The sequence below is a fragment of the Pogona vitticeps genome, chromosome 4 (genome assembly GCF_051106095.1).
Source record: "Pogona vitticeps strain Pit_001003342236 chromosome 4, PviZW2.1, whole genome shotgun sequence".
NCBI classification, from domain to species: Eukaryota; Metazoa; Chordata; class Lepidosauria; order Squamata; family Agamidae; genus Pogona; species Pogona vitticeps.
In genome coordinates, this window is record NC_135786.1 from 208,126,057 (window position 1) to 208,138,411 (window position 12,355).

The 12,355-nt window shown below is 37.7% G+C and overlaps 1 protein-coding gene and 1 long non-coding RNA gene across 9 annotated transcripts in view; one reads left to right on the forward strand and one right to left on the reverse strand.

Annotated features, from left to right (window-relative positions):
- The first annotated feature begins 230 nt into the window (after nucleotides 1–230).
- The window catches only part of RALYL (RALY RNA binding protein like), a 333,458-nt gene continuing 321,333 nt past the window's right edge, over nucleotides 231–12,355 (forward strand). For 2 of the 8 annotated variants that reach the window (XM_078393572.1, XM_078393571.1), the window contains exon 1: nucleotides 231–416. In XM_078393572.1, coding sequence (XP_078249698.1) covers nucleotides 413–416 — 4 coding nt within the window. In that variant the 5' untranslated portion in view covers nucleotides 231–412. Of the gene's footprint in view, nucleotides 417–842; nucleotides 2,000–2,800; nucleotides 3,930–12,355 lie in introns of those variants that run through there. The other 6 variants (XM_072999079.2, XM_020808105.3, XM_078393570.1 and 3 more) reach the window with 4 other exon arrangements.
- Nucleotides 1,178–2,242, reverse strand: LOC144589266 (uncharacterized). The gene is made up of 2 exons (XR_013545301.1): nucleotides 2,141–2,242; nucleotides 1,178–1,253 (listed from the first exon to the last, which is right to left on the reverse strand). It is a non-coding gene; the product is annotated as an uncharacterized LOC144589266 (long non-coding RNA).

Genomic DNA, 12,355 nt, shown 5'->3' on the forward strand with positions numbered 1-12,355 from the left:
CTCACACACGCACTCGCTCATCTCTTAAGGTGCCACGAAAAGGCTCTCGTTGGTTTGTCGTTGGCTCCCGTTACAGAAAACCTCCGTCTCGGGAATTCCGAAGCCTTGAGGCGAAGGAGCAACTTTTGAGATGAGGCGCGGCGGGGAGGCAAGTCGTGGCTCTCGCCTCACCGTCACCCTCACTCGCCCCCCCACTCCTCGCTCGCACCGACTCGCAACCTCCCGACCTCACCGCGCGTTTCTCTCCTCTCACGCTCGCAGCCTCTTTTAGAGCGCGCTTCTCAAACAACCCCTCCCCGTGCACGTCCACACACACCTCGCCTCAGCAGAGGAGCTCTCTGCCCCTTCCTCTCCCTCCGCCCCCCAACATGGTCCCTCGTGAGCTCTGCGAGGAACTTCTCATCCCGGCTCTATGGGTGGGTGTCCGTTTTCCCTCCTCGCTGCACCCCCCTCCCCATTCCTTCCCGTCCACTGCGCCTCCTTCTCCCGCCTGTTCTTTAGCGCCAGAGAGGGCGCGCGCGTGCGTGACTGAGTAAGTGAGTGTGTGTGTGTGTATATATATGGGGGGCCGCGCGCGCCCGGGCGCGCGCCGACTCTCTCTCTCTTCAGAGCGGCGCGTGGGGCACCTGCTTGTCTGTCTCCGGCTTGCTGCTGCTGCTGCTGCTGCCGCCGCCGCCAGGGCTACGCCAGGGGTGCCGAAGCGGGAGCTTCTGGTCTCTTCTTCGGCTGCTGCTTCGTGCGGGCTGCCCTTCTCCATCTCGCCGCTGCTGGGGGGCTGCTGCTGGCGCCGCTGTTGCTGCTCGCCGCGCGGTCGGGAGCGAGTTGGGCTCCTCCGGTTGGGGTTTTACCCCCTTCCCCGCCTGCTCCTTCCCCCTTGCCTGCGAGTCAGCCTGGCTCCGAATCACGTGGCAATTGCCTGAGGCAGAGACTAAAGAGGAAAAAAAAATAAAAAAAAAATAAAAAAGCGCCTCATTCCTTCTTCCACCGCCATACTGTATTTTATAGTAACTCGCAATTTTTATTCCTTCCTTTTACTCCCGCTCGGTGAGTACCTTTCCACTGACATTCTTGTCCTCCTTTTTTGTCCTGTTTTTTTTTCTTCCTTTTTGTTTTTGCTGCTTTTTTTATTTTTTAACCTCTTTGTTTTCATGGATTTGATCCTTTTTCTGATGACAAGTTTTTTTTTCTTAGCATGCGATGGTTTACTAAGCTGGGAGCAAAAGGTGTTGCTGGCACTGGAAGTCACTGGGAGTCTAAAGAGGAAAAAGAGAGCGAGAGAAATAAGACTTGCCAGTCCAGCAGTAACGTAAATGCATATGCCTGATACGTATTTATGCAGATGCAACTGGTTTTGTTATAACGAAAAAAGCGCGATGTGAATTATAATGCATATTTTTTTAAAAAAACAAAAAGAGATGAGAAGTGGGCATGTTGCTTAACTCTCTTTTGCAGAGATTTTTGATGATGTTCTTTTTGGGTTTTTTGTATATATATAATATATATATATGGGATTTGAAAATGCATTTTACAGCAGTGTTTACAAGTAGTTTGTGATCTTGCAATACTGGAACAAACCACTGTGCAAGATACTAATTTTGTTAAACGTTTTTTGTTTTTGTTTTTCTTTTTGTTTTGTTTCCCTTTTTTCGTCACCCAGTTGCAATCACCCGTTTTTCTTCTTTTTCTGTTTTTGATGCCCATTGATAATGTGAAACTTTTGTTGCAGCTTGCTACAGTTGATCATTTTTTTAAAAAACCCTCCCCAATGCTGTATTGAAAAAAAAGAGAGAGAGAGCCAAAGATAATTCCTTTACAAAACTTCACTTTTTATATTCTTTTATACCAGTACGATGATGATCATAATGTTGATAGATATGCACATATATACAAATAAGTTTTCAAATGATGGCAGTGGAAGGTTTTCCTGGAGAATGAAGTGCGGTTTGGTTTCCTTGTCAACGGAAGATGAAGTGAACAACTGAACATCTCCCCAGTGCAGGTACTTCAGCTCCTTGTAGGCGTTTCCACTCTTTGTAAATTACATTATGAGACAACCCCCCCCCCCCCCAAATAAGATCTCTTGAGCCTTTGGCACAGACCTGCAACTGATGAAATGAGCATGAAGCTAGGTATTCTTTACCTGTTTTGAAGGGATGCAGATATGGTGTAATAATTGTGCTCAAGTCATTGAAGCTTGAATGGTTTTGAATACAGAAAGGGAGCCTACCTGCATGGCAGGCATGAGACAGGTCTCGCAGTCAATGAGTGACTCCTCAGTGAGGTTGAGAAATTAGCAATGCCAGGGCAGGATTGTTGTAAGAAAGATGTTGGGGTTTTGTTATCATTGCCCACTAGGTGTCTGATGCTCAGCAGCATCCCTTTAAGGCTTGTTGCATCACGAGAGTCTCACGCACGCACAGAAACGCACAGACATCCAAACGTAATTTTTTCCCTAATTCCAACTTTTGGCCTTCTACCTAGGAAAGACTAAAGAATGTTTTGGCTCCTGCATATAAGCCTTCAGTTATAGGGAGGACGATTTGAGTTTCAGCAAACAGTTGATTTCCCCCCCCCTTTTTTTTTTGTTTTGGCTTAGTAATCCTTACTGGTTGTAGTTGCCAATGTCTGGAAAATCCATTGTTTCGATCATTGTTCATGATGAGGCAAGAAATATGTAATTTTTAAAATTTATGCTCTTTATTGCTTAAAATGCCTGGATAGATTGTGATTTTAAAAGGCAGGATTAGGTCCTGTGTATGATTTGATAATATTTTTTCCCTCTCTATGCCACCAGTTTTTTTTTCAAGCATAGACCAGTGCTGGAAATGTGGTAAGCACTGGTGCACTGGAAATTTGCATATCTGTTTTTCTTTACGATTAATGCTTTAAGGCAGTACAGTATTCTGAAGGTTATGCAGTCAGTCTTTAAAGGATTTGTAATTTCTTTGATTTCTGGAGACACAATGGTATACTTGCATAGTTTAAATTAGATAGAAAATACTGTGAAAGCAATCTAAAGGCAGCAACTTCATATGTTTATTTGGAATTTTCTACAGTTTGAAATACTTTGCACATTCATGTACCATGATGCTAAAGTTTGTATATATCTAATTAGTAATGACTGTGCATCTTAGTGGGTGTCTGGAAAGCCAATTAAACCAACGGTGTAATGTTATTTAGAGAACAAAGACTGTAGTTATATATTTTCTATAGGACATGCCCAGAAGACCTAATAAAATACTGTATTTCTGATGCAGTATTATTGTTTGGACACTGTCTGGAGAAAGAATTTGGGACTGGAGCTTTAATTCAAATGTGTGACATTTCCCTTGAGGTGATCTATTTGTATTTAAGATTTAAAGTACTGGACAGCACTTAGTTAAACTTATTTCTGGATTTTGACCAAACATGTAACAGCATTATAAATAAAGGTATGACCAGAAACCCATTTATTTAAATGTTAGTCTCACTAGTGTCAGTGAATTTAGGTAGTGACAATGCCTTGTGAAGATGAGTTGCAGTCATTTGCTTGGAATAGTTTCTGTCACAGTTCATCAATAATATATTTTTGAAATCATTCTTTGAAAATGTTCAAGTTTCTAAACTGTGCAGGGTTTGAATAAACTGTGCACTTAGCCAACCTTCAGTGTTGTTAGTTTCAAGATGTTCAGCAAGTCAAGCAAACTTGCATTTCCTTATTCCATAGGGCAATGTAGATGTGTTACCTCGATGATCTTATAATATTCTGCTTGGTTATGTGCCGTAACTCAGTGTACTTTGAGGCTGAATTTATTGCATTTTTACTGTGTATATAAGGAGTAGAAAGTCATGGCAGATAAGAACAAAAATAAGAAAAAAATAGAATTATGAGTAAATTCTTAAGTGATTATTTAACTCCTGTGCATTAATGGAGTTCCATATCCTTCGAGGTGAGTTGTTATAGAATATGAATGTGTTATACCTATGAATATATGTATTTTCAAAGCTTGAGCCAAATGTTGGGGAAATACAGGTGAGCTTTAATAGACATAAGCAGAGTATTCTAAAGTGCCTGATAACCCAAGGCAGAGGCTGATTCTAGCTGTGCCTACTTGGAAACGTCTATTCAAAAACAGATCACTTTTTTCAGCTGGGCTTGTTTTCAAGTAACAGCCTAATCATATGTAGAGCTAGGCATGCATTAATCTCTTTAGACTGGACTACAAGCATGTTTTGTGGTGCACTTGTAAGGTTGATCTTTTGCATTTAAGTGTGTGAGTCATTGCAGAATGAATTGTGTGCTGTTAGAATCAATTTTGTCAGTTCATTTGCTAGTATTTTGGATGTCTGAAGGTGTCATTACCGCAATTAAGACAAGTACTTTCTGATCTCTTCCTCTCGATATCTTAAATGACAGATTTGCAGTTGTAACTTAAGGATGTGTTGAGGTGGGCATATTCAGCGTTGTGCATCATGATAATTTCTGAAATAGTCCAAATTATTGTAATGTAGTTCAAATATTTGTTTTGTTCAATTTCTTCAATGCTAAACAAGTTAGGTAATGTTCTTCTACAGTGCTGTCTACCTTGGAGTGTGTTGAGAAGTCAGACTTCACTATTAACTGTAAATAGATGTACATTCTGTTAAGGACCAGGCACAACAGGGTGTTCAGTAAGAGTATTGTGCTGTTGAACTGATGCAGACAGCAATGAGGATCTCCCATTGCATCTGCATTGTATTTTTGTTTACATTTCTAACTTGCTTATAGAATCAATGTAACAATTGTAGCCCTAAGCATACTTATTTGGAAGTGAGCCTTATTTAATTCAGTAAATCTTAGTTCCAGGTACGGTACACATGTTAGGATAAAGATGCCAGTCACTTGGAGTTCTAGAATGCTATAGCATATTCTTGTGGCCTGATCCAAAGCCTCTTTAATCAGAGTTTGTGAATGTGTATGTTCTATGCCGTCAACTTGGAACCAGCTTATGGCAACCCTAATAGGATTTTCAAAGTAAGTGAGATATTTAAGCAGTGGGTTTACCCCACACCAGTTCCACTCCTCCAGTGAGTTTCCGTGGCTGAGTTAGGATTCAATCCTGTTCTCTAGAGTCCTAGTCCATCACTCTATCCACTACACCATACTGGAATCACTCAGAGATTATGCATACCCAAATAAGTTGTCATATTTAAGCCTTATTATAATAAGTGTCTTCATGTATAAATATATACTGCTTTAACTTTGCAAGCATTTTAGAGCAGGACCAGTACAAATGTATTTGATTGTCTCATGTCAATACCACAAATTAAACACAGTTGGCAACATGACAATCTCTTTGCTGATAGAAAAGAAAGAAAATTGTTTCACACATTATAGGCTTCAGTTTTTCAGAGTTTATGACCTGACCAATCCATGGTAAATAAAATTTAATCTTTGCTTTACCCATTAGTTTGTATCCAGAGATCTGCTCACACTGACAGAAGGAGGCAGATTGGCATTCTTCATAATTAATTATTTCTCCTGTGCCTCCTGAAAAGTTTGTGTGGAAGGCTGGAAGCCAGAAAAGTAATGGTGTTGTTGAACCAGGACTGGATAGTCTATGTGCTGTCTGTTTTTGGACATTAGTGACGAAGAAGTCTTTGGTCACCTTTTTTGGTTTTTCTGATTTCCTCTTAGTGTAGCTTTTGTCTTCATGGTGGTTAGAGAATAGTAGGGAAGATTTTCCAAACAATATACCTGTATATTGTTATGATCTGTCTCTGTTGTATTGTAAAGTATCTTGGAGTGGTTTGGTCTTAAACGCGAAAAGAAAACCCATCTGTTAGGCAAAGGACCTAAACTTGGGGGAGGAGAACATTGTCAAAAAATTTAGTTTGTTGAGATGGATCAATGCAGGTACTTGGAATTTTTTTAACTTTCTTTGGTGGCATAGTGATCAAAACTATCTTAATAAACAACTGTGTTTTAAAATTTAACACTGCATCACTGTGAGAATCTCTCTGAACATGAAAGATGGCACAAGGGAGAAAGGAAATTGATGAGATCACTTCCCTGCTCCCTTCCTCCAGCAGGATGACTCTACTGGGTCTTGATATATTCCCTGAATAGAAAGGGTTCTTCTTTCATGGAATGCCTGATCTGGGTCTAAACACGTTAGCTGAAGTCGACTCCTTCATGAATTCCATTGATTCACTCAGTCTACTCTAGTTTGAACGTACTACTGGATTTTAGCGATTGAGTTTTTCAGTTCTTTTAAATTCTTTATTCATGCTTGCATGTTGTGGTTTAATTTTGCTTTCTTAGAAGTACAAGAGATGTTGCATTCACACACACACACACACACACACACACACACACACACACACACACACACACACACACACACCATTCCTGGCACTAGTCTCCTTTTCTGTGTACTGAAGGCCCTAAACATGAATAATTATTTAGATACTTAGTATTTTGTATTGTTTTTATGCTACTTTTAATATGGAGATATCAAACTTTGCCTTTCCTTGTGAGCATTTATCTTTCCTGGTCATGGGTTGATAGGCATCTGTTTGTATATTGAGCCCATGAATCCAGTGTGGTGCTTGCAGTAGCATCAGGATTTTGGGCATCTGATCCCTGCAGCCCTCTCTGATGCAGAGAAATGTGCTCTGAGTTTCCCAGCCTAAATTTTTAAACAGTTTTCAAGGTTCATGGTTGTCTGCAAGAGAGGGGGGGATTTCCCCCTCCCACTTCCAGCTTCTGTCAGTAAAGAGATTGTATTGGATATTGGACCTGGGCTTTAAATACTTTGTCATTATAAAGTAAGTGAAAAAGTGTTAAATGGGTTGTTGTTCAGTTTAGAATCAATGGTGCAACATTTATACTTATCCAGTAAAATAGGGTGTGGGGTTTCTAGAAGAAATATAAATTGGAAGAATCTAAATGAGTGGAGGTCTGATTTAGCATATTTATTTGGCTTACCTTTATTAAACAACAGCTTTCAAAAAGTGTACTGTGTTAATTTTGTATGTTGCATAAACATCAAAAAACTACTTCTGATAGCCAAAAGTAATTAAAAATAATTATGTGCTGTTTATGAAATAAAGCACCTTTTTGGAAGAAAAAAATAATCTCAACACAATGTAGTAGTGGAAACATTTCTTTATCCTCCCTCCCCAGTTGTAACCATTTGCATCTCACCACTTGGACCTAAATCCATTCCTCTACCTTAGTGCAAAAAAAGACCATCTTCCCTTCCCTTCCCCTTCCCCTTGCCCTTCCCTGCTGTGGCAGGGAACTCCAGCTCTGGTTTTGAGATCCAAACTAAGATCTGAGCGGAAATTGTTACCTTGGTAGCCTGAAGTAGCATAGGTTAGTGTTTTAGGTATATAAGAGCCAGTGCAATATTTATTTTTTTAACGAATAAATAACTAAAATCATTAAAATAATAAATTAAATCATTTATTAAAAGTGATTTTTACATATCTGAATTTGTGCCCTGGATATTTATTGACAGTTCACATTATTTCTGTACAGCCACCCGGATTTTCTACAAAGGTAGCAATTTAATAAGCTTAATTACCTGTTAATTAAGAAATGTTGAATGATAGAGGTGGTATTTCATAGCCCTACAATCACTTGGTTTTCTTTTGTATTTGCGAGGATATCATACTGCTGAAAAATTGATCATTATTTTCATTTGATTTAAAAGTGCAGGTTAATTTCAGTATTTTTTTTTTAACTCTTAGAACCAGTTAAGCTTTGAAGCATTGTCCTTCTAAAGTGAGCTGCGATTTTGTAACTCAGTGAGCAATCAACAAACTATTAAAACACATGAATCAAATTTACATTTTAAACTACTAAGCAAATTTTAAACTTCTGTGTAAGAAAAAAATAGTACCATATTATTAGTTAAGAAACAGCATGTGGCAACGCAGCAGAATTAGCACCCTGCGTTTACTTCTCCCATATTTTCCAATGTAAATCTGCTTCTGCTACCTGGCCTTCATTCATTTTCAAGGTATTTCTACTAGGTCCTTCTTGCACATATATTTAGGTTTACATGTGATTGGTCCTACCTTCTTGTTTTTTCTCAGTTCATTCTCTGTGTCCAAAGAATCCTTAACACAATGGAAGTATTTTCTCATTCAAAGGAGAACATTATATTAATATAAGAGAATACACAATATAACTTCTGTTGGTGTTTTAGGAAGTTCTTTTCCATCACTGCTAGTAAGATTAAGAAAACTCTTTTGGTCCCAGTTAAATCAGTAAGAAAAGTTACTCAAAATGAAGTTGCGTTCATTTTAGTGTGCCTGTACTATCTAATGTATTTTGGATTAGATTTATAAATTATCTTCTGTGTGAACTGAAGCTGTTTTCTTTTACTCTGTCCCATCACTGTCCTCTCTTGTTTTTGTTTTTATATGTTCCTAGAGCCCTAATTCTTGAATTGGAAATAATTTCTCAGCTGCTTCTGAGTGGTGCAGGGCTTGAAAATAATTGTACTTTTCTTGTATTGCTCAGCTTTATAAATATGTTAATTCCTTGTTCTGTAATGTGTCAGTTTCTATAGCTTGAGTTACTGTAAATTTTGCATTTAAATGCGCATAACTTCACTCTTTAAAAAAGGGAGACTTTAATTATGACTCGTGGCATTGTTTAATCCCTTTGTTTTTCTTTTTTCTTTTGTTTTTATTTATTTCTGGTTTTTTTTGTTATTCAGCTTCCCTGAGGTTTTTTTTATCTTTTTTCTCTTTGGGGAGAAAACCAGTAAGAGAGAATATTTTGAGCAGAGAAACCACTTGGAAGGCAGAAATTGGTTGTACAGCCTTTCCATTTTGAAGGTTCCATGTTCTCTTTGTCACCAACTGTGACTACTTTTCCTTTAAAGCTAAAAATACTGTACAGTGGCATAATTACACACTAGTGTACCTAACATATGGATTGGACTAGATTTTATGTAGCATTTCACACATTATTGTTAATCAGTTGAGACAAATGCTTGATGCCTTTCTCTCTCTTTCTCTCTTTCTCTCTTTGTCTATGTGTGTGTGTTTGTAGTGTTTGTAACATGTATATTGATAGCCTAGAAGATAGTACTGCAATTTCTAGTGACAGCTGATTTCATCATTATTATGATAGATAGATAAAACTTTATTATGGTCAAAGACTAGCCACAACATTATTATGAAAGTTTGGGGAACTGATGTCACATATTGAATAATGAAAAGAGGTGACATTTTTGAATAACTTTGTACCTGAAAGCAAATATGTAAGTAAGGAAAAAAAAACAGCAAATAATGTCCACATTTTATTTGGCTGAAATACTTTCACTTTTTCTTCTTTCTAAATTTAACTCATGCATTTAAGAGATAACAAGACTGTTTATTTTCATTTTATTAGTGCTAAAGAAACGTATTTATAAAGTTCTTACATAAGTTTGTTTTATGAGAGACTACAGTATACGAGTAGGTTGCATTGCAGAATATCATTTGCGCACTAATACTACTGAAGATTAGTAATGACTTTGTTATTGATAGGAGCTTCACTGATACATTAAACAATGAAATGTAAAAGAAAACATTACAGTACTGTATTTGTGAATTGCCACATGGCACTGACTCTCATTGGCTATGCTCAATTACATTTAAACATAAATATGTTATGCATGACATAAGAAGCTAGACACTTAAATGTATGTTTTTGTGCATGTATTTTTTCTTATATATGGATTTTTTCTTCACTGCACTATGTGATGCAGTAGCTCTTTCCTATCCTATAAACATTTTATCTGTGAGTCAACTCCATTGGAGAAAGAGGAATTACTTTCTAATGAACATCTGTAGTTTTGCGCAGATGCAAGAACAAAATATTTGCATCACACTGAATATTTATTTTATCTAAGTGATATCAGTGAATAAAATTTTGAGAGAAAGAACACAGTAATTTTTATAAAAGTGCTTATAAGTCTTCACTAGTTAAAAAAGGATAGCTCTCAAGGGGCATTGTGTCTTGGAGGCCTTATTAAACATACTGTGTGTTGTGGCTATTTAAGGCAGCTTGGTCCCCCGCCAAGTCTTATGCAGCTGATGGTGCATAGGGAACCTTGTGGTGTAGTGGATAAACTGCAATACTGCACCCAAAATTCTGGTCATGACCTGGGTTCAGTCCCAGGTAGCCAGCTTGAGGTTCACTCACCCTTCCATTCCTACCAGGTTAGTAAACTGAGTACCCAGCTTGCTGGAGGTCAATGAGTACCTGCATAATTAAAAATACCCATAGAGTGCTTCAAATGCTACAGAGTGGTGTATATTGTTTAGCTTTTGATTGGCAACTATTTGCTCTCCCCCTAAGTATATGCACATACTGTATACATATGCATATACATGAATTAACTGTACAGGATTAATTGCAGGATTTCATGCATATATCCAGATGGAATGAACTACATTGAAATGTACTGGGGATTTTTAAACAGAGGTTAGATTATCACTTCGCATGAATGGCTTAACTGGTTTTCTTGCATCTGCAGAGGGGGTTCAGTCCAGTTAACTTTGTGGTCTTCTATCACTCTGCACTTCTGACTTCTATGGTTCGTTGTATAATAGTAGGTATGCAGCTGAAGAAATGAGCTACGTACCTGCTTAATGAAAGTTTATGCCAAAAACAAAACAAAAGACCTTGTTGATCTCTTAATTGTCACATGACTTTTTGTCAGTACTGAAGAGTGTATCCCATAGATTGGCTGAATTAAGTTTTGTCATAATCAGAAAAAAATACTGTACAATGAAATAAGTGAGAGATAAAATAGTAAGATCTCTAATTCCACTGATATTAGCAGGTCTGTTCTAGGGACTACACACTCTGGAAACAACTGTTGTAATAAACAGTGATGAAACCATTTATTTAATTTTTAGTTCCCAGCCCTAATATTTGCTTAGAACAGGAGTTTTGTGGTCCTCGTAAGTGCAGACAGTCCATTGATGTACTTCAAAGGATCCATGAACTTGGTACTGTATAAAAAAATTCTATGTGTTGGTGTACATTTTTCTGGGAAGGGGGTCCATAACCTTTACCATATTCTCAAACGGATCTGTGAGTGAAAAAAGTTAAGAACCACTGACTTAGAACATGGTTTGGCAAATGTCAGGAAACATTTGAATAAAACAACCCTCTTTTATTAATAATGGAATTCTCTTCTGTCTCACAGAATGTTAAAGGGTTATGTTAAAATGTTATCTTTAAAATGGGATGCATAATAGGCTAAATAAACCATGTATAGTTTTCTGAGATACTTTGCATTTAGCTGGAGTTTTTTTGTAGATGCCTCCAATCTTCGGTGCAATTTATAAAGACTGTTGCTTGAGGAAAGTTTTAAGTATCAAGAATCAATCTCATATTTTTGCTCAACACAAATGGGGGAAGGGAATCATTTTATGTGAGTTGTACAGATTTCTCAACTGACAGTCCTGTTGCTTTGTATGAAGCTGCCTCATGCTGACCAAAGTGCTTTCAATAATGAGCCACTAGTAGGATGCAGTACAGAATAATGTGACTAATAGTATACTCCGAATAGACTGAATTGCTTCTCAACAAAGCAGTGTACTATTCAGATCCTATACTAAAGTGCAATCGGCATGCTGTAATAATCTTGCTGAAAGAACCCACATCAATAGGCTGTGAAATCTGACTATTAAGTAATGATAGGTACTTGATTGTTTTCATTTTGCATAGCACAGAGTTACTATTTCATAACACCTGTTATGTGACCAAGTTGTTGAGTTGCAATTAATACATATTTAATTAGAGTAATAGCTACTCCTGAAGGCATTGCAGTTGTCTTTTCTCCCAAACACATTTTTTTCCTATTTGGGACAATTTTTCTGTTATATAAATGCTAAGTAAATTAGAAAGTCTTTAAAGCAGTGATTGTTAAGCTTTTTTGAGTTATGGACCCTTTTGGTTTCTGTATAGACTTCTGAATAAATTACTGAAGATTAATCTTCCTCTTTCCCCAATGTTCAGTCTAGTAGATGAGCATCAGGAAAAATTGGTGGTTTGTTTTCTCCAGAGATATATGCTTTTTAACAGTAGTATAGGGAGATTCAAAATAAAGACCTGATCAACACTCCCCACCCCACCCCCAACTATTTGAAGTTATTCTGGGAGCTTTTTTATTCTATGTTTTCTTCTGCATTGGGAAGTTTTAGAAGCCCTCTTAAAAACTCCAGGATTGCATTTAATTGTTTCCCTGCATAGTGCTTGCTTTTTAAGAGTGGCAACCCGCATTATTCTGTTTCTGTAAGTTTGTATAGACAAAGTGAAGCCTTTACCTCTTCAGCTAAATCTTTCCCAATACAATTTAATTCATGACTTAAGTCAATT